This window comes from Engystomops pustulosus, chromosome 4 (genome assembly GCF_040894005.1).
Source record: "Engystomops pustulosus chromosome 4, aEngPut4.maternal, whole genome shotgun sequence".
Taxonomy (NCBI): Eukaryota; Metazoa; Chordata; class Amphibia; order Anura; family Leptodactylidae; genus Engystomops; species Engystomops pustulosus.
In genome coordinates this window covers 87,401,925-87,428,840 of record NC_092414.1, presented here as the reverse complement: position 1 = coordinate 87,428,840, position 26,916 = coordinate 87,401,925, and the positions used below count along the sequence as shown (strand labels likewise).

Below are 26,916 nucleotides of genomic sequence, written 5' to 3'. Positions count from 1 at the left end.
CACTCTAAAATAAGCCCACTAAAAAGAACAACTGTTCTCGCAAAAAATAAGCCCCTAACCAGATTTGTCAGCCAAAAAATAAAAAAGTTATGCATATGAAAAGATGGTGATGCTAAAATGAATAAGATTTTCTCCAAATTTGTTTTTATTCAGTACAATTGAATAAAATACACAAAACCCCCACATATTTGGTATCCCTGCGTCCGTAACAATCTGTATAATAAAACAGAATTGTTATTAGATCCGCAAAGTGAACCCCGTAAAAAACAACCTAAAAAAACTCTCTCTGAAAAAGATGATTTTTTATTAATGCCCTTTAAAAATGCTCTAAAAAAAGTGATTTTAAAAAGTTACGCAATCTAAAATAAGACCACTAAAAAGAGCTATCATTCTTGCAAAAAATAAGCCCTTAAACAGATTTGTGAGGTGAAAAATAAAAAAGTTATACATATGAAAGACAGTGATGCTAAAATTAACAACAATTTTGCCAAATTACTTTTTATTCAGTAAAAATGGTAAAAAATTAAAAATATATATAAATGAAGTATTTTCATAATCGTGGCGACCCATAGAATAAAAATAATATACTATTTTTATGGTATGGTTAACGGCCAAATAAAAAACTCATAAAAATTTTCCTAAAAATTGATGATTTTCATTTCCTCCACCAACAAAGAGTTAATTAAATCTCACCAATTAAATGTAGATGCCCCAAAATTACATACCAGAAAAGTGCATCTCATGTGGCAAAAGAAATAAGCCCCTATAGGTCCTCATTAAAAAAAAGAAAAAAATTATAGCCTGTACAATGTGACATAGCAAATCTGATTTGGATGGCGCCTCCTTCCCTTCTATGCCCGGCCGTGCGCCCATACAGAAGTTACCACCACATATAGAGTATCCGTGTACTCGGGAGAAATTGGGTATCAAACTTTGTGGAGCCTTTTTTAATTTAATCCATTTTAAATGTTTAATTTTCCACCCAAAATGAGTGTATTGTGAAAAAATATTACAATTTGCAGACTGCACCTCCATTTTGTTTTAACCCCTATAAAACACGTAAAGGGTTAACAAACTTCTTAAAAGTAGTTTTTCATACGTTGAGGGGTGTAGTTTCCACAATGGGGTAATTTACGAGTCTTGCTATTATTTAGGCCTCTCAGTGTCAATTAGAAGTTGATCAGGTCCATCTAAGTACAGGTTTTGGCGATTTTACAAAAAATTTGAAAAATGGCACCCAAATTCTGAGCCTCATAACATTCTAGTAAAATATGTGGAATCTTAAAAAACCATGCCAACATAAAGCAGACATTTGGGAAATGTAAGTTATGAATTTATTTGGGTGCTATGACTTTCTGAATCAAAAGTAGAGAATTTAGAACGTTGAAAATAAAGAATTTTTCAAAATTTTTGCCAAATTTTGTTTTTTTTCATAACTAAACGCAAAAGATTTCATCCAAATTTTTAAACTAATTTGAAGTACAATGTGTCACGAGAAAACAATCTCAAAATCCCCTGGATATCTCACAGCGTTCCCACGCTATAACCACTTATAGTGACACAGGCCAGATTTGAAAAATGGGGCCGCGTCCTTAAGGCCAAAAGATGCTGTGTCCCGTAGGGGTTAATTAAAATAGGATTTGGCCCTTTAATAAACGTTCCTATGCTCTACTTGTGTCTGGGATTTTTCTCGCAAAAAAGTCTCAAAATGCATAAAAAGTTGCAGAACATACACCAGGAGGGGACCGAGTGACTGTGCAACTTTTTTACGCCAAAACAGGCCAGAAAAACCATTTATCAATCTCCCCCATGGACTACATCACTAGTTCTCTGCACATCTAATATAGGCTGTAGACTTCATTACAAATGGTCCTCCGGTTTCCTCCCACAATCCAAAACATACTGGTAGGTTGATAAGATTGTGAGCCCCATGGGGACAGAGACTGATGCGTATAATTAAATAATCTAAGATAACAATAATAGTAATTTATTATCCCCGAAGGGAAAATGATATGTCACAATGCGATATAAAACACATACCCTAATATATAAAAGAACACGCAATATACATACAATATTAAATGTGAAAGCAGGCAGAAGGCGAAATGTTTTATTTGCAGGTGAATCAATAAGGTATAAAAATATTACAGTGAAAAATATCAACAGAATTTCCTAGTATTTTAGGGGGATTTTAAGGTGATCTTCTGCTTCACAATCTGTTAAAATCCAAAGCAGAAAACACAGACTTAAAGGGGTCGGTGCTGGGGCAAGAAAAACACTCTTCCAGTTCCCAAGTCAGTCCAGTACTCTCGGTTTCCTGCTTCATCCTATGATTTGCCACCCTGGACCAGAGGACAACACAGAAAATGAAGACCCCTGGTCAAGTGATTCCCTGTGACTTGCAGTCGAGCATGAAGCCTGAAACCGGGAGTACCGGGCATTGGGAGCCAGAGTGGGTTAAACAGATTATCTTTTTGTCTTAGCGGTCCCCTTGGTTTTTTTTCCCGCATGATCCCGGTCCTTTCTGTTATTTCATATTTCAGATAATGGTCCTTCTACCATATAATCAGCTACATCATCTGTAAGTACCTCCACAACAAAGCAGCTGGTCAACACACATGTGGTGGTTGAAGAAAGTTGTCTAACTCAGCCATCAATCCACATTGTCAGGCCAAACAGGAAACGCTTCATTGTACAAGGCAGGTGACAGGTGTCCTTTTAAGTTAGTGGACAACATGGATCCAAACGACTGGACATTCTAATTTCTGGGGGGTGACACTTGTGCCAATAAAGGGGTTTATATATTCCCTAGTAGATGTCACTGCATTCAATGTCAATTTGCAGATTTGCGGAATTTTAATATAGTAAGATGCTCTCTTCCGGCTTGTCTAGAAAGAGCCTTGGATCCTTCTAATCCATATGAATTCATATTCTCCAGGATGTCATCTGAAAGCATAAATATCCACTTAGTATTACATAGACAGGTAAAGGGAAGACTTTTATATACCACTGGGGAGAGGGGATCATTGATAAAGTTGGCACAACCCATGCAAGTCTCACCTTGCGGACCCCATGGGTAGCCCCGATGTGACCCATAAAATGAGGCCTAAACTGATATACACTCACCGGCCACTTTATTAGGTACACCATGCTAGTAACGGGTTGGACCCCCTTTTGCCTTCAGAACTGCCTCAATTCTTCATGGCATAGATTCAACAAGGTGCTGGAAGCATTCCTCAGAGATTTTGGTCCATATTGACATGATGGCATCACACAGTTGCCGCAGATTTGTCGGCTGCACATCCATGATGCGAATCTCCCGTTCCACCACATCCCAAAGATGCTTTATTGGATTGAGATCTGGTGACTGTGGAGGCCATTTGAGTACAGTGAACTCATTGTCATGTTCAAGAAACCAGTCTGAGATGATTCCAGCTTTATGACATGGCGCATTATCCTGCTGAAAGTAGCCATCAGATGTTGGGTACATTGTGGTCATAAAGGGATGGACATGGTCAGCAACTATACTCAGTGACTCAATTTCGATGAGCTTGTGCAAACTGTAGCCTCAGTTTCCTGTTCTTAGCTGAAAGGAGTGGCACCCGGTGTGGTCTTCTGCTGCTGTAGCCCATCTGCCTCAAAGGTCGACGTACTGTGTGTTCAGAGATGCTCTTCTGCCTACCTTGGTTATAACGGGTGGCGATTTGAGTCACTGTTGCCTTTCTATCAGCTCGAACCAGTCTGCCCATTCTCCTCTGACCTCCGGCATTAACAAGGCATTTCCGCCCACAGAACTGCCGCTCACTGGATGTTTTTTCTTTTTCGGACCATTCTCTGTAAACTCTAGAGATGGTTGTGCGTGAAAATCCCAGTAGATCAGCAGTTTCTGAAATACTCAGACAAGCCCTTCTGGCAACAACAACCATGCCACGTTCAAAGGCACTCAAATCACCTTTCTTCCCCATACTGATGCTCGGTTTGAACTGCAGGAGATTGTCTTGACCATGTCTACATGCCTAAATGCACTGAGTTGCCGCCATGTGATTGGCTGATTAGAAATTAAGTGTTAACGAGCAGTTGGACAGGTGTACCTAATAAAGTGGCCGGTGAGTGTATATACACAATATAAAGCCTCTCAGGGGTACACACAGTACTCCTCCTTGTAGTCCAAGCATAGGACTATTTTCTAACACCAATAAGGGAAAACATAAAAAAAACCTATGAAGCAACAAGACATGAAACATCTCACCGGGATTGTTCTCCTTCAGAACAAGCAAATACAGGATGCCTTTTGGAGACAGGAGTGTGGGGACTACAGGAAGGAACCGGTCTATAACTTCACGGCCATTTTTACCACCAGCCCAGGCTGCCTCTATTCCTCTGCTTCCTACCTAGAAGATAAAGAGCAAAATAATTATATTTTAAAATAGAGCTGTATCAACCTACTGTAGTCTCGATACGTCAGCCGTATTGATTCAGATAATAGTACAATGCACGGTTAAATTGCATCTGAGAAGTGACTCAGAACCTTTTATGGATTGTAAGCTGTTGAAATAGTAGGAATGAGGACCCTGCATGCATCTAACCAGGTTATTGCTCTGTAATGTCTTGTGAGGTGTATGTGATGCGGAATATGCTGACGCTATATAAATATTTATTTTTATTAATGTTTTCCATCTATACCTACATCTGCACTTACATCAATTGTTGTTGCTATTTTATCAACTGTTTTGCCGATTTGCAATAAAAAAAACTGAAGGAAACTCATGTTTATTATAATTATAATATATTAAATATTGTTGTGCTGCTCCTATGAAAAAGCAATGAGCATTATTAGCACAGGCGTCTAGGTAGGAATGAACAGGTAAAATACATCCTCATGAATATTAGCAACACACTAAATAACTAAAACTCAAACTGTGTCAGAATTTCTCTTAGATTAGTAGCACTAAAGGCGATATAATCTATCAGTTACCTCTTCCGAAGGGGTTACAACATAAGGAGGGTTGAAGAGAAGGAGGTCAATCTGTCCTTGTAAACGTGGCAGTAATCCGCTGACCTGCAATCAGAGTATATAACCAATGTATTAACAAACATAGCAGAACTGTGCCATGCTCTCTTGTGTTAGCCGGTCACATAAGCTTTTAGTTGGTCTGAAAACCTCTGAATCACAAAGCCATATATACTTCTTAGTCTCTAGCAACCATAGCAGCAATTAACAGCAGCATCAGAAAATTTCCCAACCAAGAATAAAGAATTTTGACAAATATAGAAAAAAAAACAACTCCCTAATTTAATTACAGTAGAATATGTATGAAGTTTCTATCAACGTATACCACGACCCTTGTAGTTCTGCAGAGCTCACCACTAGGGGTGCTGTTTAGTAGGAGTTTACTGAATAGTAGTAATAATCCCAGTATAGTTATTTTTATACAAAAGCCATCAATGAAAATATTTCCTACACACAACACTTCCACCATCATTTAGTGAGTGATAGACATCATATGTAGTAGGATTTTCATCTGAATAGTAAAGCTACATATCGAGAAGCAACACAACCTGCAGAAACAATGTGCCCCCTCAAATGCAAACAAGCTCCAAACAGACAGTATTTTATGTATTACGTGTTATATTATGTTAGTAAGTCATATGGTTCATAATGTGAAAAAAAAAACAATTACAATAATAACGATTTATAAATATTAGAAATGTAAAAATCAGTGCCTCCCCGTCGGGGAATCGAACCCCGGTCTCCCGCGTGACAGGCGGGGATACTTACCACTATACTAACGAGGAACTGCATAGAGAAGCTGATGCTCTCGGGAGCTTTACCATTATCACATGAATATCCCACACATTAAAACCAGAGAGGTGATATATATATTTATGAATTAATGGATGAACATATGTTAACATACACGAAGCCAATATTCCTATTATTATTATTTTTTTTTTTACCAAGTTTGTAATGATAGGATCAATGTGAACTGCATTTGTACTTGCGGTCTCCACTGTGCACAGAGCTGCCATGGGATTTATATCTGTACATCTAAAACATGAATCAGAAACAATTTTCAGTTAAGTTCTCATCTGCAGATGCCATTATAAATAACAGAAAAACAAAGCACAACCTGTAGTGGTACTATGTCTGGCCGAGGCAACAATAACACCTGTACAACTGTCTATAACACTTGTATAACCAGTTTTACTCCTCAAAAATAGTCTCATGGGGATAAACCTGCACAGGACTATTTTCCCCTTTCTCTGCTGGGTCATTACCATAAAAGCAGCTCCACGAAAAACGTTTTCAACTTCCTGGCCTCCCTAGGATGTTTAACACGTTATGGCATAAAATAGTGAAAAAGTAACAATGCTAGGGCTGCATTACACACAATCCATGGTTTAATACAAAGATGGACAAAAATCACTGTGGTTGATGGAAGGTAGTCCCAAGAAGATGACCCTTCCCGTCACTTGTCTGGGACATTCCTTAATAGTCATGCTACTGCACCTCTCCTCACATTAGTCCATAAAAAGGTAAAATACACTTACAGATACCAGGCTTTAGGTCCAATAAGCGATGCTACAAATGCAGATACCACACCAGACCCACAGCCGATCTCTAGGCAGATCTCAACTCTAGAGAAGAAAAAATGGTATGAGAAGACAAACTACTTCCAAAGGGAAGTCGCTTCCTTTTGCAAAACCAGTGCCGCCATAGCAGACGGATTTTGACTGAAAAAACAAGCGTATTTGGTCAGTATTTCACAAGTGTGAATGAGGTCTTAGGTCTAATGAACACTGGGGATCCAAGCAGTTGGATCAGCAGTCCACTCATATTGGGAACATAATACAGCCCAGGATTAAAGGGGTATTCCAGGAATCAGTATAATTCATATACAAATGGGTACTCAAAATATAAGCTAATGTGTAATTAGTTGTTATATAAAATGTTGCTCCCCTTAGCAGAAAATGCTGATGACATTGACTGTAATGAAGAATTAAAATGTTACTGGCCATTTAATCAGTCCGTTAATTTCCTCTGTGCGGTCCGTTATGAAGCATACACAGGACAGAAGATGGCCGCTGGTCACATGTCCACATCACATTTCCTGTACCTGTCTGGGCAGGTCATGTGATCACCACTATGTTTGGCTGTAGTCGGTTGGTTGCAGTGCATCCTGTATGGCTAGTGTTGTGGTGATGGCAGTTACACATCATTACTATGGTAACAGAGCAAGAAAATATGTTACATCATCACTGGGAGCAGAGCATAAGAGGGAGGAGGAGTTACTGAGAGCTAAAGGATCATGGGACTTGTAGTTTCCAGTGGCGGCCATCTTAGTGATAACTCCACCTACTTTAGAGAGGCGATAAATTTTGTAAATCATAAAATCAAACTATTTAAGCTCAGTTTTGTGACTAATGACATTGAGTATTGTTGTATTCATTTATTTAAATCATCATGGGTTTTTGTGTCAGATGTTCATATTCCCGGAATACCCCTTTAAGCAGCCACTTCAGCCAAGAGAAATCGGGCTTCATCACACAGGAGGAACCAGGGACAGGCAGCTCCATCCATCAGCTGCACTTTTCTAATTTGCAGCATTCGGATGGGATATATAGAAATGCTACACTGATAAATCACTTATGCCTCAGCCACCAGAAATTCCAATGCAACAATTCTGCCAAGTGTGTCCACAGCCTTATTGTCCCTCACACAACCATGAGCTGACCATATGTAGCAGGACCTGTGATCAGGATTACAGTTCAGCGCTGCTGTTGTGCAGGGAGGAAGGTACTTCTTGTATTAAACATCACTATGATGCTCAGGCCGTGTTCACACACTGCTTTTTTTTAATGCGTTTAAGGCGCAACCCAAAACTTCCAATTGTGATAACATGCTGAGGGAACATTGGGTTTTCTTTGGGCTTGCTAAGTGCCATGAACGCAACATTGTATCACCTTTCCATAAAAGTGATCTCTGCAGGTTCCAAGGCCCCCAAGAAACATGAGTATGGGGGTGCCCCTGATCCCCTATGTGTGCTGCTGCCCATTAGGATCCCAGCAGAGGGCGCCTGTTGTGTATATGTGGAGAGGTGGTCTGGAAGCCATAGAAGTAATACTGGCTGAACATACAGAACTCCATACAATGAGCTAGGAAACCTTCAGTTACCCAGATTTCAGCTCCTCTGCCTCCTTCTCCAAGGCATCAATGAGAAGAAACGTGTCCTCAGCCGGGTCATACACTTCACTGAAAGCTCCTCTGCCAACATGAGAGTGCACGGGGGTCGGATACATGCTGCGGGCTGTAAGGGAAAATCTCACGGTTACAGCCTGACGTCACACAAAGTTCTAGTTAATATATGACGTCACCGACGCACAGACGTCATCACCACGTTACACTGACCCCAGCGATCACTCTACAGCCGCATCACTCCGCGCACGTTATGTGCTACACTGAAGAGACGTCAGGGTCACGTGCCGCGAGGAGGTCATGTGACTGCGCTGGGCGGTTTTCGTTCGGTTTGCTGCTCCGTGTTCTCCATAGTGAGAGTCAGAGACTATAATGGCGGCTGCAGCCTACAGGCCGCGCACTGATCCAGTAACGAGAAGATGTGAATGGCTGCTATCAGCATCACTGGATCAGGGGACATAAAGGTTTATACATTGTTTCGATTGTGGTTCATCTGACACCTTGACTCGACATGCAGACAGAAGCAGATGACTCAATACAATGTGCTGGTTCTGCACTACTACAGCTCAGGACTTATTCACTAACATTACTATAGAGTAGTCAGAGAAAAGTATAGGCCTATTTATAACAGTGCGTGATCCTGGATGAAAAATGGAACATATTATAAAGCAAGAAATGTACAATGATAGAAACCTAGTCATAAATAAAGAATTATTATTATTCTAGTCACTGCCCCCTGAGAACATCTGGGAGGGTCGATCGGGTTTCCGTCATTTGTTAACAACTATTCAACACATAGGTGCAGCGGCTGTATGTTATACAGCAAATACCAACCATAGGGCGCCTTCCCACGTGCCGTTTTCGTTGCGTTTTTAAACGCATCCAAAACGAAAGCGGGAGGGGGTTTGGCCAAAACATATGCGTTTGCAATGAAACACATGCGTTTAAGGCAGACCCCCTCCGACTTGCATTTTGGATGCATGTAAAAACGCAAAGAAAATGGCACGTGGGAAGGCGCCCGTAGACTGCTGCAGCATTTTGTAGTTCTTTGGCTACATGCACAAGACCATAAACATCCTAAACCTTCCAATCCTAAACATTGGAATTCAACTACTGCTGAAGTCATTAATAACTTCTCAAAACCCAAATTAGTTAGGTAGCCAGCCAGGCATATGCCTCTCCAGTAGATAGGTAGCCAGTGCTGCACATGCCTCCCCCCACATTAGAAGGGTAGTCAGTGCTGTACATGCCCCCTCAGTAAGTATGTAGACAGCACAGCGCATGCCCCCCAAGTAGATAGATTGCCCACCCAGTAGATAGGTAGTAGCCACAGCACATGCCTCCCAAGTAGATAGGTAGAAACACAGCACATGCATATGCCCAAGTCAGGAAACAAGGTAGCAACTGGTTATAGTTGAAGCTGGCTCACGGGGAGGGTGGGGGGATTGATATAAGGGGGGATTTCTTTGTGTTTTTTGTTTCAATATACTGTATGTTTGAAGGCTGCACATTTCCATACTGTACTGTAACTATGGATGCAATGCACAAATGTGATATTGTAAAAGAACCACTGCTGAGTCAGTCTTTAAATATTTTTTATTCATGTAATGTTTGTAATCTTTTTTAATAAAAATTACCTGATTTAAAAAAAAAATAAACACAGCACATGCCCCCCAAGTAGACAGGTAGCCTGTCCATCACATGCCCACCCAGTAGTTAGGTAGCTATCCAAGCGCATGCCCCCCCCCCCCAGTATATAAGTAGCCAGTGCAGCACATGGTCCCAGTAGGTTGGTAGCTAGTGCATCACATGCCTCCCTCAGTAGATAGGTAGCCACAGCACATGCCCCCCAGTAGATAGGTAGCCACAACACATGCCCCCCCCCGTATATAGGTAGCCATAGTACTTGCCTCTCCAGTAGGTAGGTAGCCAGTGCAGCACATACCCCTCCCCCCCCCAGTATATGGGTAGCCAGTGCAGCATATGCCTCCCTCAGTTGATAGGTAGCCACAGCACATTTTCCCCTGTAAATAGGTAGCCATGGCACATGCCTCTCCAGTACATAGGTAGCCAGTGCAGCACATGCCCCCCTCCCAGGTATATGGGTAGCCAGTGCAGCACATGACTCCCAGTGGATAGGTAGCTAGCACAGCACATGCCCACCCAGTACAAAGTTAGCCAGTGCAGCATATGCCTCCTAGTAGATAGGTAGCTAGCACAGCACATGGCTACTAAGTAGATAGTTAGCCAGTGCATCACATGTCTCCCTCAGTTGAATGGGTAGCCACAGCAAATGATGTACAGTAGACAGGTAGTCCTCGCACATGCCCTCACTAGGTAGGTAGCCACTGCATATGCCTTCCCAGTAGATACGTAGCTAGTCCACATGCCCTCAGTAGATAGGTAGCCACAGTACACGCCCCGTCCCCCTAGTAGATAGGTAGCCCCCACAGATGCACCCAGTAGATAGGTAGCCACAGAACATGTCCCGCTTCCCTCATTAAGATTGCGTTAACAGTTGCATTTTGTAAATGGTAACAGTAATGCAATTAGGCTCCTCAGTGGTATTAATGTGTTTCAAAACGTAATGTAAAGGCAACCAAACCGAACGTGGCTTGAAAACAGATCTGAACTGGCCCAAGGAGTTTTTTTTTCCCTTACAGGAATGTAAGCGTCATGACTAATACTTTCCTTAGAAATTTTAGATGTTTCAGTAGACTGACATTTTTCGGTTTAGGGCTAGTTCCCTTCAGCGTTCAGGTTTCAGTTTTGCAGTTTTTATGTAAAAAGCGGAATAACAGAACATTTTTTTGCCATTGATTTCTATAGTCTTGCAACAGTATCCGTTTTTACATCTTTTGTTAGACCTTCCGTTACTTGAGCAAATAGTTGTAATAAAAAAGTTCACACTACCGTTCCTTACCTCCACTCTGTTAAAAGAGTTAAGAATGAATGTTTTAACAGAGCTTTAATGTATCAATTAAAGATCCCATTGACTTGTATATTTTATGTCCTTTGTCATGTTCTGTTCAGGCAGGTATCCGTTTTTTGGGCAGAAAAAAAAGGAGGAGGCTGCAGTACTTTTTCTCCATTTGAAAAAAACGCATGAATAACGGAACGATGCCAAACTGACCATAATGGATAAAATTTACATTGATGTCAATGGGATTTTTAACTGATACATTAAACCTCTGTTAAACTTCCATTTCTTCACTCTTTTAAGGAAGGGAAGGAAAATATCCAATTTTCTAAACCAATCTGTTGAAAAAACTGATACTTTGCTATTAATTTATCTGTCCAGACAATCTGTTTAAAAAAAAAAAAAAAAAACGGAAAAACGGAAGCCAAACGCAGATGGAACTGGCCCTCAGATTGAATTGAGGTTGAACATGTCAGTGGCCGGCACACATACTCTCAGCACTTCCACGCACAACTTGACTGACAGATTGTCTAACCAATTCGGAACCCAGATATTTTCGCAGCCAGCCAATAGGAAGACAATAGCAGGGTGACGTATCGCTGCGCAGGCCCTGGCACTTCCTTTCGCTCGGCGGCAGGGATCGAGGCAGCATGAAGGCGTCCGGCACTGTAAGAACTGCCGGGGACCGGGGCGCAGAGGGGAGACACAAAGAACGGGGGCGCTCCATGGTGACCATAGGGTTTACCCGAGATCCCCTGTGTGCGATGGGCCGGGCTGGACGCGACTTGTGCGCGTTTTATCGGCACTCGTTTCTTGCGGCCTACATCATGGCGGCCCTCGTTCAGCCATGCGGCATCAGTGGAGGGTTCTGGATGGGTCTGGAGGCGCCTTCTGGGGTTATACAGTGTGTGTGGACGACTGCGGACATTAGTCTGTAGAGGCACTTGGGGTGAAGTGCCGCCGGTAACCGCATACCGGTACCGGCGCTCCCTCGTGTGTACACCGCCCGATACATCCCCATGCGTCTCACACATAACTACGTATACACACATCTCCTGTACAATGCACACAAAACCCAAAGACCATTGTGCTCCCTCCATGATGGTCTTGTCTGTTGTGCACATAGTAATGGGATCTTGTCGCCTTCCATGGGCTGCTGTGCTCATGGCAGTGAAATCGAAGATCCCACAAGCCAGTGTCATAGATCAGACTGCAGCATGCTGTGTCCTCAGACTAGCCTTACTAGGGATTGTGGTGAAGAGCTCACTATTAAGTGGGATCCACATTTCTATGTGCAATCACCCTATGGCGCAGGTGATGCATTCAGGGGTGTTTTTATGTTATTTAGTTCCTGTGGATATGTCAGATTGCAGTTACTGTAGATATTTCCTATGTGACATCTGTCCATTCTAGGAATTATTAGGTTAAATCTTATAAAAGTATTGAAGGAAAAGTCGGATGCTCTGATCTCCTATTCTCATCTGCAGAAACTACTAGACTTGGTACTGACACTTTTCTTATGCACACTTGTGACATTAAACCTCTGGTATATAAGGATAACTTGTCAGCTCTGGTGTAACTTCTATTTATTTTTCTTCTTCTTGTAGCTTCGAGAGTACAAAGTAATTGGGCGCAGTCTGCCCACAACCAAGACGCCTGCACCACCTCTTTACCGTATGAGAATCTTTGCGCCTAACAATGTTGTGGCAAAGTCTCGCTTCTGGTACTTTGTATCTCAACTAAAAAAGATGAAGAAGGCGTCTGGCGAGATTGTGTACTGTGGACAAGTAAGTCCTTGCATAAAACCAGTACAGATATTAAAATGGGGTTTCTTCTTGCACTTTTGGTGACAATTAACACAATGCAATGACAGCTTGGCACCCGCAAATGTACAGTACATGTATACTGTATTACCTATTGGGCCTCTTAGGCTTCAAAGACCCTAGTAGTCCTTTTCCATGTTGCCCTAATTAAAAAAAAAAAAATCTTCAACACATGGGCTATAACTGTCCCAAAATGCTTGATCTACTGATAAAGTATCCCATAGAAATATCTGTGTAAAATGTATAAGTTGATCTAAAGGTTGTTCAGTTCCCCAAATAGTATCAGTGTAAATTATATTAAGTTACTAAAATGCAGGCATATTCCTGTTTAAAGGTCTATAAACATTTGACATTTTAACACTGTTAAAACAGAAGAAATTGGTTTGGGACTAAGGACATATCAGAAAATACCACTGAAAGTTTCTATGTATAGGACAAGAATTGGCCTATAATATGTTCAGTTTCTGGTTTAAAGCAGAATGGCACACAAAACCCAAAGATTATTATTTTGCCATGTGATAATCTTGTCTGTTGTGCCCAAAGTAAGGTTGTACCTTGTCGCCTTTCAAGAGCTGTTGTGCCTATGAAAGTGAAATCAAGGTTCTATAAATCTGTTAAAGGCAACCTGTTGCCACTTTTAACGGACATTTCGGTACGGACAGGGTTGCAGTAGTCCTTAAACCTCAAGACACCCTTGATTCAGCTAAAAAAAAAAAAAAAAAGCTGCTACAAAATGCATATAATGAACTTTGATTTCCTTCCATCTTTTTTTTTTTTTTTCTTTTCTGAATCAACAGCATCCTTGTGGTTCTCTGGGAACCTGTCCATGCCAAAATTTTGGCCAGGTTTCCTTCAAAATGCAATTTTATACAAGTTTATATTTAGATTCACTACCTGTATATAGACACTTGCCATGGATAATTAGAAGATGCATTCTAGTTGTCAGGAGCTGAACTAAAATAACCTGCTCAGTGCCACTTCTTGCACTACATTGGTTCTGGAAGCCACTGCTGCTTTTATTAACTTTTGAGGTGCTAGGTTCTCCATGATGGATGAGTTAACAATCAAGGAAAGCCCATTGACATTCTGTGCAGTGCAGTAGCCGCTTAATTAAATTAGCATATCAACTGATTAAAGTTTACAAAAGGATAGCCGGGACGTAAGGATTAGCCCAAAAAGGGCTATCCTTACGTCCCATTTATCCACCTACCACCCGTTCTACCTTTAGAGGTAGAATCGTGGTGGTAGGTCCCCTTTAAGTGAAGTCGCTTAGTCTGAGATGGTGGTGCTTTTTCTTGCATTTTTTTTTTTCAAAAAAAAATCTGGAATCAAGCATGATAAACCAGGCCAGAATTTGTTATTCATGGCCTCCTTTGTTCTAAAATCAATGCTTAAAACTGTAAATGAGTCTAAGGGGCTACTCTAGCCACTCTGATTTGACTTTACACATTGTGCCCAACTTTCTCTTGCTCCTTTAGCACTTGAGCAGTGTTTTTTCTGGGCTCTCATGCTACTTTTAGTCTATTAAACGCTTAAGTCATTGGCATGGGACTGGTTTTAAATCTTTGTTACACCATGAAGACAACCCTTGTTGTGGCGTGTAAATTTGAGAGGATGGGTTCCCTTTTTACATTCATTCTATAGGAGTAGTTAGCAGCTCTCAAATGGATCCCTCATGGTTCTGGAACGGCTACAATTTAGAAAGGGGATTACATTAAGCCTCTTGTAATGGAATTAAACATGAATGTGTTTTTTTTATAGTGAGGAATACTGTAACTACTGAGCGCAATGTCAGAATTTCTTCCAAATTACAAGAATAGCAGGCTACATTGGTAAATGGAGCTGACATTCTATATTTACTATTTTAGGTTTATGAGAAAACTCCTCTGAAGGTGAAAAACTTCGGCATCTGGCTGCGTTATGATTCTCGTAGTGGAACACACAACATGTACAGGGAGTACAGAGACTTGACTACAGCTGCTGCAGTGACCCAGTGCTGTAAGTACTTCTATTTTTTCCATAAAATGTAACTAATCTTCTGAGGCTTTTAACTTTACAAGTTAGTGTTTATACATTGATAAATACTCAAAGAAATTCTAAAAGGGAGCCTGTTATTGGGACTTTTTCTTTCTCTTGAAAGAGCCTATGGCATGTTCATTTAAAAAACTGCTTTTATGAACAATATCAAATCCCTGGTCGCTTCAGGTAAAAATGATCTCCCTAATGACAGATTCCCTGAAAAATGAAGTTTAATGTCTGCATCTATGAAATGATGGTTTAACATTTAGCTGCGCTTTATTCCATGGTGGAATTTGCTTTTTCAATGGTAATCTTAATGGCATCTTTCCATTAGACTTGGTTTCGGGGAATGAAAAATATCTCTATGTACACGTAGGCAACTGTCCAGCTTGATTTTATTTTTAATAACCAAATCTTTATTAAATTTTTAAATAATATCAATGCAAATGATAGCCATGTCATTCAAATTAAAAAAAATTTTTTGGCAGTAATTGAAGGGGTTTTAATAATCTGACATGTAAAAATATACAAAATCTACCACACAAATGACCTCAAATGTCAATCTCCTTATTAAGGATCATATACACTCTAGGAATAATCCTTTACACCCAAATTAGCCATAAAAATGCCTATGCATAGTCCAGAAATGTCTCCACTAACCCTGATTTGGCCAATGAGCCATGCTCTTGCACCCCAGTAGGAAAGAAGGGGGGCAATAACCTCTTTATCTCATCCAAATATCCTAATCCAATATTTCAATCTAATCCTTTTTGGTTTTTTGAGTTTATCTCATAATCTTATCCACTAAAGCCAACCAATAAACTATTTTTCGGGGGAGGGGGATTTGGGCTCATGCGGTATCTGGCAATAACTTCTTTAGTCAACAGTGAGAGCCCTTACGTATTTGTCTCAATCTTCGAATGAATCTTCTCCCACAAATCACTTCTACTATGACACAGCTCAAATGCAAAAAAAAAAAATGGTTCTTATTGCCACATCTCAGAAAGGCCACTTTATCCTGAAACCCCATTTTCACCAATAATTATGTATAGTATAACCTATGAACAAAAATATATTGTATCAATCTTAATCATAAACTGAAAATTACAATAACCATCCATCCAGTGTTCTTGTGATTTAATTTACTCTCCAACTCATATTGCCTTTTAGTTAAATACAATATCTTGTGTATTTTCTACATTCAGAATTTTAAAAACTTAAGAAACTGATTTAACTGCACAGCTTCATAGGCTTTACATTTACTCCTAGACCGTGACATGGGTGCACGCCATCGTGCTCGTGCACACTCCATTCAGATCATGAAAGTAGAGGTGATTCCTGCCAACAAGTGTCGCAGACCAGCCATCAAGCAGTTCCATGTAAGTAATACACCGTTTCACAACAGAATTATCAGTAGCTTCTCATCATGAAATTCAGTTTTTATTTCCTGTCATTTACATTTAAAAGTTTGGCTATATTTGGTTGACCAGTGCAGTATAGAAATAAATGCTAGTCTTGGAGCTTAGGCTTGGCAGCACAAAAAGCAATGCTGTTCACCTCTAAGAAAATACCCAGTTACCTCGTCGAGGAATTTTTAGACTTGTAGGCGAGCTGTATCTTCCAACTCCTTCACAAGTTTCAATATTTATGGCTAGCATCATGGTAGGCTTTGCCAGTTGAAGCTTCCTTTCAGGATTGAGACTTGCAGCCATTGATGCTTCACTAAGGGGTTCTCTTCAAATGATTTCCATGTTGTGGTAAGAAAAACTCCTCTCTACCAACCTTGTAAGACAGCCCCCTTAACATTGAGCATGACTTTCAGGAAGCCTAATGATTTTCATTAAACTTCCTGAAAGTCTTGCTGGATAATGAGGCTGTTGTACAAGGTAGCTGAAGTCGCATTGTTTTCCTTATCTTGTCCTGGAAAACATATTTGCACTTTACCTAGCATAATGGCATACAGTCAGTGATGTGAAAGCAGATTCTGACTCTCCTACTTATCTAGGGGATGCAGCTATAATTCATTGTGATGCTGTTCGCTGACTGTGATGGAGCCTTCTCATAATCAGAATTGGGGTTTATTGAACTCTCCGTAGTTGAAAGTAAATTTGTATAACCCAAACGAGTACTTTGCACCCTTCACAGATGCTGCTTTTTGGTTAACTTGGATGCAGCAGTAAGGAATCTACATCCCCCACCCCCCACCCCCACCCCTTGCAGCTTCCAATTGCTTGACATTTAGACCAGTGATTTGGATGTTAATTAGGTTCTACATACTGAAAAATATTCCCTTTGTAGTTGATGGAGAAAATGGTACCAGAAGTAGAATTTTCTGTTTCAAAGTCTGTTTGTTAGAAATAATGCATATGTTTTACTTCTGACCTTTTTAGGACTCAAAGATCAAGTTCCCTCTGCCACACAGAGTTCTGCGTCGCCAGCACAAGCCCCGCTTCACCACCAAGAGACCAAACACCTTCTTCTAAGCAAGGCAAACTCTTTGTTCTGTGGTCAAATAAAATTATTATTTGGAAATGTCTCTGCAGAGTTGATTACTTTTTTTTGTACAGTACAAGGCCCTAGAGTAATAGAAAACCATTTTATAGGTTCATAGAATAAAACTGGCTCAGGTTCTTTTAGTCATTCATTCAGCAATTGATACATGGAAAGATAACATGAAGATCACTGCCCTACTAAAGGGTCTTGGAACTTTTCAAGATTTTAGCTCATTCTGGAACCTAGTGGATGGGGGTGAGCTTTGGAGGAAGGAATTGGTGTCCTGCATTAAACAACCTAGGGCTGTTTCACATGGACGAGTGCAGTCAGTGTATATGTGCTATATGGTGGCACTATCTCATGGGCTGAACAGAGGATGGGAGTCTCTGCATTATCCAAAGGAAAAACAAAATCTGGATCCAGCACTCCAAAAAAAGATCCCTGTATTCGTTAAGTCATTTTTATTCCATCCATTAAAAAAGTTAGTCATCATCAGATGCGTCCTTGCCAAAAAGACCTTCGTGGTACAAACAGACATCTAGTTCTTAATCATGGTCCGTGGTTCGACCATGATTAAGAACTAGATGTTTCTATATAATGCAGGCACTCCTGTCCTCTGCTCTGTGCGCAGCCTGTGGGATTGTGCCATCATATGGCACATGTACATAAGCTGCATGTGTCTCTGTGAAACAGCTGGGATATTTTTTTTTTTTTTTCATGCAAAGCATATATGTTGAAAAGGTTTCCAGCATATACTGGCAGACCGATGCTTCAGTGGGATTTGACAGTGCCCTATGTTATTACAACTCTACCAAAATGTGTCGCTGTCCCCACTATTAAACCTTCAAACGTAATTTGAAAACTCACCTGTTTAGGATCACCTTCCATGCACAAACTGCTCTCCCTCACCTTGTCTCCATCTACCCTCCCACGGGGGTAGGGTCCTCCTTGCACGTGTCACTGTAGTTTTTGTATTTGCACTTGTAATGTGAACCACTCGCTGATTGTACAGCACCATGGAATTAACAGTGCTCTAAATAATACAGTATGGCACAAAAGATGTGAACTAATCTTAAGGCCTTATTCACATGAACTACTGAAATACTACTGTATTGCATAATAAGGAGAATTTGCTATAAATCTGTAAACTAACTTACAGATCCTCAGCAATGATAGGTCCTGGGGTCCCCTTATAAGACTCCCGGTTGTCATAGAAAATGATTGTTGCTCCTGTAACTGCATTATGGCATTAATTAAAGCCAATGTGTTGGTGCCCATGCGCTGATTGCTTTTCACTACTGCCAGTTACGGTCAAAGGGTTATAACAGGCACAGCCAGCCCTGATTGCAGGGGTTACCTGCAATATGCAGCAAACAAGTCAAAATCTCCTTCTGCAGGTCCCTTTTTATTAGTGCAGCGACTAACAAAGATCCCACAGTCTGCACTAGTGATGGAAGTCCAGCTCTTCTTTGTGAGCTGGATCATTAGGCTCCGCTTGCTAAAGAGTAGTCTCTTCTGGCTCCTGAACGCCTCCCTATTAAATATATTATATGGAGTCTCAGGCCAGTCTCACCACTCCACTTTTAACCTGATTTTATTAGGTTAAAGGGGGCGGGGAGGAGCCAATAAGCTCACTACCCCTATCAGCTCACTGAAGGAAACTGACTCCTGTTGTTCATATGAAAGAGCTGACTCTGTGCTGGCATGACCCATCACTAGTCTGCACACAGCACTAAAGGAAGCATCGGGGATTATGAATCAATTGGTGATCATTCAGGTAATATTAAGGCAGTAAAGGCACATGGGCAATTTATGTTAAATAAGCAGCCAACCCCTTTAAAGGAAACCTACCACCACAAATCTACCTATAAAGGTAGATCGGGTGGTAGGTGAATCAATGGGACGTGAGGATAGCCCTTTTAAGGGCTAATCCTCACGTCCCCGCACTTTTTTGTAAACTTTTATTACTCGAATATGTTAATTTTGTTATGTGGCTACTTGGGCGTGGAGTAGCCGCATCTGAGATTGCACGAGGCGGCTACTCCACGCCCCGGTAGCCACTTTACCCCTCCTACTCACCATGTTCGCATGCGCAGAACAGCAGGCCCGCGCCTGCGCGGTCACTGCTCCGAAGCCGGGGCTGCACAGGGGCGGGCCTGCTGTTCTGCGCATGCGCAGACGGCAAGATCGGCGGACGAGGGCGCGCAGCTACGAGCAGCTGCGCGCCGAAGATGGTGAGTAGGAGGGGTAAAGTGGCTACCGGGGCGTGGAGTAGCCGCCTCGTGTAATCTCAGATGCGGCTACTCCACGCCCAAGTAGCCACATAACAAAATTAACATATTCGAGTAATAAAAGTTTACAAAAAAGTGCGGGGACGTGAGGATTAGCCCTTAAAAGGGCTATCCTCACGTCCCATTGATTCACCTGCCACCCGATCTACCTTTATAAGTAGATTTGTGGTGGTAGGTGCCCTTTAAAGAGGTTAGTGGAAAATTTCAATAGGTTCGAAGGTAGTTGTGAGGTAGATTGCAGCCTGCACAATTCTTTTTTTACCCTTGCGTATCGAACTAGTATAGAACAAAAACAGCACAAGGGATATCATTTGTATTCTGTCTGCTATTTTTCTAAGATGTTGGAGGAAAATGTTTTTTGATGATTGTAGTTCTCACACTTAAAAACTTAAAGAATTTTACTTGCAAATTATGGTGAAAAATAAGTATTTGGTCAATAACAAAAGTTCACCTCAATATTTTGTTATGTATCCTATGTTGGCAATGACAGAGGTTGAATTTTCCTGCAAGTCTTCGAGGTTGGCACCCCCTGTTGCTGGTATGTTGGCCCATTCCTCCATGTAGATCTCCTCTAGAGCAGTGATGTTTTGGGGCTGTTGCTGGGTAACAGACTTTCAACTCCCTCCAAATGTTTACTATGGGTTTGAGATCAGGAGGATGGAAAGGCATTCCATTCTTCCATGTACATGGATCAGTCATCCTGGTCCCTTTTGCATAGAAACAGCCCCTCTTCATGATGTTGCCACCCCCATGCTTCACAGTAGGTGTGCAACTCCGCATTCACTCTGCTCCAAACACGAGTTGTCTCCACCAAACATTTTCTACTTTGGTATTATCTGACTATGACATTCTCCCAGTACTCTCCTGGAATATCCAAATGCTCTCTACCTAACTGGTTAAGCAGGGGGACACGTCTGGCATTGCAGGGTCTGAGTCCTTGGTGGTCTAGTGTGTTATGGACTGTAGCCCAGCTTTCTGCAGGTCATTCACTAGGTCCTCCTGTGTGGTTCTGGTATTTTTTTTTTTTCACCGTTCTTGTGACCTAATTTTGAGGTCTATGATATCAATTACAGGCCTCTCTTGTTTAAGTGGGAGAGCTTGCACACTTGGTGGCTGACTAAATATATTTCTTCCCAACTGTACATATTTTACAAGCTTCAGTTAGATATTGAGAATGTAATTTTGGATTTTTTCTTTAAATACTGTAACTGATAAACCAACACTACAGTATGACATTTAGTAACTTGTACAGTAAAGACCAAAAGTTTGCACTATTGGGCGGACGCTATGATGCGGCGTATCGCCGCTGATGACTTCATCATAGTATGTGCCCGCTGGCAGGTCGCATGCCGGCAAGAGAAGAGGAGCCGCGGGACCTGCGCTAACAGGCTGTCTCCCAGGCAGAGTTTGCCAGACATGGCATCTTCCTGCAGTCTCAGGCAGTCTTCGTAGTGCCCTGTTTTAAAGCGACCCATCCTGTGCTGCTTTGACCTGTCTGAAGAGTGAAAAGGTGTGGACAGTTTTGGATTTGAGCTCATAAATTCTGGTAACAAGTTTACTGCCTAAATTGCCGTGTTGGCACTTTGGGAAAAGCTAGTGTGTTTTGGGTCCCATTTTGGGCACTCTATCTCTAAAAGGTTTGCCATCACTGTTCTAGGTTCTTCATAGTAGCCACCTTTTGCTTTAATTACTGCGTTGCACACTCTTGGCATTCTCTTTATGAGCTTCAAGAGGTAGCCACCAGAAAAGGTTTTCACATCACAGGTGTGCCCTGTCAGGTTTAATAAGTGGCATTTCTTGCCTTATTATTGGGGTTGGGACCATCAGTTGTGTTGTGCAGAAGTCAGGTGGATACACATCTGATAGTCCTACTGAATAGACTGTTAGCTGCTTTTTCTAGCCATAATACAAAAACTAAGTAAAGAAAAACGAGTAGCCATCATTACTTTAATAAATTAAGTGCAGTCGGTCCAAAAAATTGGGAAAACTTTGAAAGTATCCCCAACTGCATATGCAAAAACGATCAAGCGCTACAAAGAATCTGGCACACATGGACCTCCCTAGGAAAGGAAGCCCAAGGGTCACCTCTGCTGTGGAGAAGTTCATCCGAGTCACAAGCCTCAGAAATCGCAGCTTAACAGCAGCTCAGAGACCAGGTCAGTGCCACACAGAGTTCTAGCAGCAGACAAATCTCTACAACAACTGGTAAGAGGAGACTGTGTGCAGCAACCTTCATGGTAAAATAGCTGCTAGGAAATGACTGCTAAGGACAGGCAACAAGCAGAAGAGACTTGTTTGGGCTGAAGAACACAAGGAATGGACATTAGACCAGTGGAAATTTGTGCTTTGGTCTGATGAGTCCAAATTTGAGATATTTGGTTCCAACCACCGTGTCTTTGTTTGACACAGAAAAGGTGAACAAATGGACTCTACATGCCTGGTGAACTGTGGAGCATGGAGCAGGAGGTGTGATGGTGCTTTGCTGGTGACGCTCTTGGAGATTTATTCAAAATTGAAGGTAAGGCTACCATCTTGCAACAGCATGCTATTCCATCCGGTTTGTGGACCATCATTTATTTTTCAACAGAACAATGACCCCAAACACACCTCCAAGCTGTGTAAGGGCTATTTGTCCAAGAGGGAGAGTGATGGGGTGCTACACCAGATGGCCTGGCCTCCACAGTCACCAGACCTAAACCCAATCGAGATGTTTTTGGGTGAGCTGGACCGCAGAGTGAAGGCAAAAAGGCCAACAAGTCCTAAGTCTCTCTGGGAACTCCTTCAAGACTGTTGGAAGACCATTTCAGGTGACTACCTCTTGTAGCTCATGCCGAGAGAATGCCAAGAGTGTGCAAGCAGTAATCAAAGCAAAGTGTGGCTACTTTGAAGAACCTAGAATATAAGACATTTTCAGTTGTTTCACACTTTTTTGTTAAGTATATAATTCCACATATGCTAATTCATAGTTTTGAAGCCTTCAGTGTGAATCAACAATTTTTATAGTCATGAAAATACAGAAAACTCTTTGAATGACAAGGTGTGTCCAAATTTAGCTACAGCTATGTGAATGAGCCACATGCAGCCCTTCATTTTGTGGATCAGACTAATAAGCTGGACAGTGTGGCAGGCGCAGGTGGATAAAGCAATGCGTCTTCCAATGGTTTTGTTACTTTGCAGGTCAGACAAAGAGTACAACTAGGCAGTACTGCAGCTACTCACACTTCAATCTCCCACTCACCTCCATGGGTTTTGGTTATGTAACCAAGTAAAGCAAATTAGACTTTTTCATGGCCCTGAGATTTTTCTTGGTGTCATGTCCCACTGTACACTTTGCTTTTCTTTGCTTGGTTCTGTATGATTGGCTGACAATGTGCATATACGTGGGTTTAACCCCTCAAGCACCTTTCTGACACGGCCTATTTTTTAAAATTTGATGTGTCATTATAAGTGGTTATCAATACCAAAGTATTTGAGTGTACGGGCGATGATATGTACCTACCGTATATACTCGAGTATAAGCCGACCCGAGTATAAGCCGAGACCCCTAATTTTACCTCCAAAAACTGGGAAAAACTACTGACTCGAGTATAAGCCGAGGGTGGGAAATGCATTGGTCAAACCCCCCCAGTAGTACAGCCTGCCCAGAAGAATACATCAGCCCCTAGTAGTATACAGCAGCCCCCAGTAGTATACAGCAAGCCCCTAGTAGTATACAGCAGCCCCCATGTAGTATACAGCAAGCCCCTAGTAGTATACAGCAAGCCCCTAGTAGTATACAGCAAGCCCCTAGTAGTATACAGCAAGCCCCTAGTAGTATACAGCAGCCCCCCTGTAGTATACAGCAAGCCCCTAGTAGTATACAGCAAGCCCCTAGTAGTATACAGCAGCCCCCATGTAGTATACAGCAAGCCCCCATGTAGTATACAGCAAGCCCCTAGTAGTATACAGCAGCCCCCCTGTAGTATACAGCAAGCCCCTAGTAGTATACAGCAGCCCCCCAGTAGTATACAGCAGCCCCCCAGTAGTATACAGCCTGCCCCCAGTAGTATACAGCCTGCCCCCAGTAGTATACAGCCTGCCCCTAGTAGTATACAGCCTGCCCCTAGTAGTATACAGCCTGTCCCTAGTAGTATACAGCAGCCCCCAGTAGTATACAGCAGCCCCCCAGTAGTATACAGCAGCCCCCCAGTAGTAAACAGCAGCCCCCCAGTAGTATACAGCAGCCCCCCAGTAGTATACAGCAGCCCCCCAGTAGTATACAGCAGCCCCCCAGTAGTATACAGCAGCCCCCCAGTAGTATACAGCCTGCCCCTAGTAGTATACAGCCTGCCCCTAGTAGTATACAGCCTGTCCCTAGTAGTATACAGCCTGCCCCCACGGCCCTTAAAAAAATAAACTTAAATACTCACCCTCCGATGTCAGCGCGGCTCCTCGATGTCGGCGCGACTTACCGATGTCCCCGATGTCAGCGCGTCCCGTCTTCTTTCTTCTCCTGGGCTCCTCTTCACTCTTCTCGCGCCCATGTTTTCTTCTAGCAGGCGCATACTATGACGCGGCCGCTGCTGACGTCATAGTATGCGCGGCCATGAAGAAAACATGGCAGCGTCGATAATAGAAGAAAGAAGAGAGAAGAGGAGCCGCGGAGAAGAAAGAAGACGGGACGCGGGGACATCGGTAAGTCGCGCCGACATCGGGGAGCCGCGCTGACATCGGAGGGTGAGTATTTAATTTTATTTTTTTAAGTGGGTAATTTTTTGGGGGTAATAGACTTGTGTATAAGCCGAGGGGACGTTTTTCAGCACATTTTTTGTGCTGAAAAACTCGGCTTATACACGAGTATATACTCGTGTACAGATTTTGTGTACAGATTTTGATGCTTTTCCTCTCCTGTTGGTTAAAATTTTATAAGATTGTATATTTTAAAAAAAGAAATAAAAAGTATTATAAATTTTAAAAATTTATAAATACCAAAGTAGGACCACCACTGCTATCTCAAAAAACCATATAAGAAGCTGGACATATGGAAAAATCATACGAAAACACTAAAGAAAATCATGTGTCATTGTAAAAAAAAAAGAATACTTTATTCAATCAATACATGAAATATGGGTGGGCATCTTCAACCTTCTCCTCTCCATTGCACAATGTATTCATTTGCGACAGGCCAGTATATTTTTTCTTATTGCATATACCGGCTCAATAGTAGTGTATGATCACCCTTTCTGTACCTGCCATTAGTTATTATCCATCATTCTAAGTGACAGTGGATTAGGGATATAGTTTTTTGTAAGGGAGCTTTCTGAGGACATTATCAGGTGTCCAAGTCCCCCTCACGGTTGCTTGGGGTATCTCCCCCCGCCCCTCCCCCCACACACACACTTTTTAATTGTTTTTATTGTCTTTTTCTGGCGTCCATTTCATGTATTTATTGAATAAAGTATTTTTTTGCTATATGCCATATGCTTTTCTTTCGTGTTTACTATAAGTGGTTATAACTGTGGAACACTTTAAACATATCCAGGTGCTTTTGAGAGGCCTAAATAATAGTTGAACCCTATAAATGAACCCATTTTCGATACTACACCCCTCAAAAACTTTTATGAAGTTTCTTAACCCTTTCATTGTTTTACAGGGGTTAAAATGTAATGAAGTACAATGATAAAAATTAAAAATTTTTGGGCTAAATGAATGTATTTTTCGAAAAAATGTACACATGCTCAATGACAAAATACCAAAACATTCCACAAAGTTTGATACCCAATTTCTCCCAAGTATGCCAAAACCCCATATGCGGTGATAAACTACTGTATTGGCACACGTCATGGCATTGAAGCGAAGGTGCTGAATTCAGAGCAGATTTGCATTGTTACTTTTTAAAGGCTTTGAGTGCTTTTGTAACGTTGGCCAGATCTGTGCCTTGCCACAATTCTGTCTCTGAGCTCCTTGTGCAGTTCCTTAGGCCCCTTCCCCACTTGCGAGTGTGATGCGATGAACTCGCATCACACTCGCAACGCAAGCTGTCGGGAACGCACGGCCCGAACGCTGTACCGCGGGAGTGAACTGACATGCTGAGTTCACTCCCGCGGTGCAGCGTTCAGGCCGTGCGTTCCCGGCAGCTTGCGTTGCGAGTGTGATGCGAGTTCATCGCATCACACTCGCAAGTGGGGAACGGGCCTTAGACCTCATGATTCTCATGTGTTCTGAAATGCGCTGTGGGGTCTTATATAGACAGGTGTATGCCTTTCCGATTTAAGTCCAATTAGTTTATTTAAACACAGCTGGATTCCAATAAAGGAGTAGAACCATCCTAGGGTGCGGTCACAGCGGTTTCATTTTTGAAGTACATTTACAACAGCAGCATTTACAAAACGTTGTTAATGCATGCGTTTTGTACATGCAAATGTTAATGGTAATGTAATTAGGCAAATCACCTCTCCTCAGCTGTTGTAAGGCGTTTAAAAAACGCAACTAAAAAGCAACCTCAGGGTGCGGTAACACATTGCAGTTACAACTGCATGGCAAGCAGTTTTGTGATGGTTTTAGGTGCAGTTTGATTAATTTAACAGGTGAAAGACATGAACTAAACAGTTGAATTCAATTTTGAAGAAGAAAACTGTTCAACAATGTCATTCACTTGTTAAATTAACAAAACTGCACCTAAACCACCTCAAAGCTGAAAGTGATGCAGTTTTAACAGCAAAGTGTGACTGTACCCAAATGGAAGATCAGAAGGAAATGGGACAGCATGTGAGGTAAATATGAGTGTTAGAGCAAAGGGTCTGAATATTTATGACCTTGTGATATTTGGGTGTTTCTTTAATAAATTAGCAAAAATATCTACATTCCAGTTTTTTCTGTCAAGATGGGGCGAGGAGTGTACATTAATAAAAAGTTACAGTCCCCAAAATACTAGTATTAGAAATATCAGTTTATCCTGCAAAACATGATATCTTACAGAGCTCTGTACACCAATGTATGAAAGAGTTATTGGCCTCAGAATATGGCAAGATGAAGACTTTTGTTTGTACAAAAGATTTTTTTTTAATACAGGCAGTCCCCTACTTAAGGACACCTGACTTACAGAAGACCCTAATTACAGACGGACCCCTCTGCCCACTGTGACCTTTGGTGAAGCTCTCTGGATGTCTGTATGCTTTACTATAGTTCCAGACT

General features: G+C 41.7%; 2 protein-coding genes and 3 non-coding genes across 6 annotated transcripts; 3 read left to right on the top strand and 2 right to left on the bottom strand.

Moving 5' to 3' along the window:
* Positions 1–2,096: 2,096 nt before the first annotated feature.
* On the bottom strand, positions 2,097–8,546 carry HEMK2 (HemK methyltransferase 2, ETF1 glutamine and histone H4 lysine). 2 transcript variants are annotated; one of them, XM_072146617.1, is made up of 7 exons: positions 8,411–8,546; positions 8,177–8,309; positions 6,553–6,639; positions 5,959–6,049; positions 4,976–5,059; positions 4,250–4,391; positions 2,097–2,946 (listed from the first exon to the last, which is right to left on the bottom strand). In XM_072146617.1, the coding sequence occupies exons 2-7, from the start codon at positions 8,299–8,301 to the stop codon at positions 2,834–2,836; spliced, it is 642 nt and encodes a 213-aa protein (XP_072002718.1). In that variant the 5' UTR covers positions 8,302–8,309; positions 8,411–8,546; the 3' UTR covers positions 2,097–2,833. The 2 variants fall into 2 exon arrangements, with proteins under 2 accessions (XP_072002718.1, XP_072002719.1); XM_072146618.1 differs by lacking the exon at positions 8,411–8,546 and having other exon boundaries at positions 8,177–8,404.
* Positions 5,725–5,796, bottom strand: TRNAD-GUC (transfer RNA aspartic acid (anticodon GUC)). Its single transcript has one exon. It is a non-coding gene; the product is annotated as a tRNA-Asp (tRNA).
* A 3,080-nt stretch (positions 8,547–11,626) lies between the features above and the next one.
* Positions 11,627–17,495, top strand: RPL18A (ribosomal protein L18a). Its single transcript, XM_072146615.1, has 5 exons — positions 11,627–11,785; positions 12,725–12,904; positions 14,809–14,938; positions 16,229–16,338; positions 17,350–17,495. The coding sequence occupies exons 1-5, from the start codon at positions 11,768–11,770 to the stop codon at positions 17,440–17,442; spliced, it is 531 nt and encodes a 176-aa protein (XP_072002716.1). The 5' UTR covers positions 11,627–11,767; the 3' UTR covers positions 17,443–17,495.
* Positions 12,179–12,310, top strand: LOC140129328 (small nucleolar RNA SNORA68). The gene has a single exon (XR_011855521.1). It is a non-coding gene; the product is annotated as a small nucleolar RNA SNORA68 (small nucleolar RNA).
* Positions 13,420–13,551, top strand: LOC140129329 (small nucleolar RNA SNORA68). Its single transcript, XR_011855522.1, has one exon. It is a non-coding gene; the product is annotated as a small nucleolar RNA SNORA68 (small nucleolar RNA).
* Positions 17,496–26,916: the final 9,421 nt, after the last annotated feature.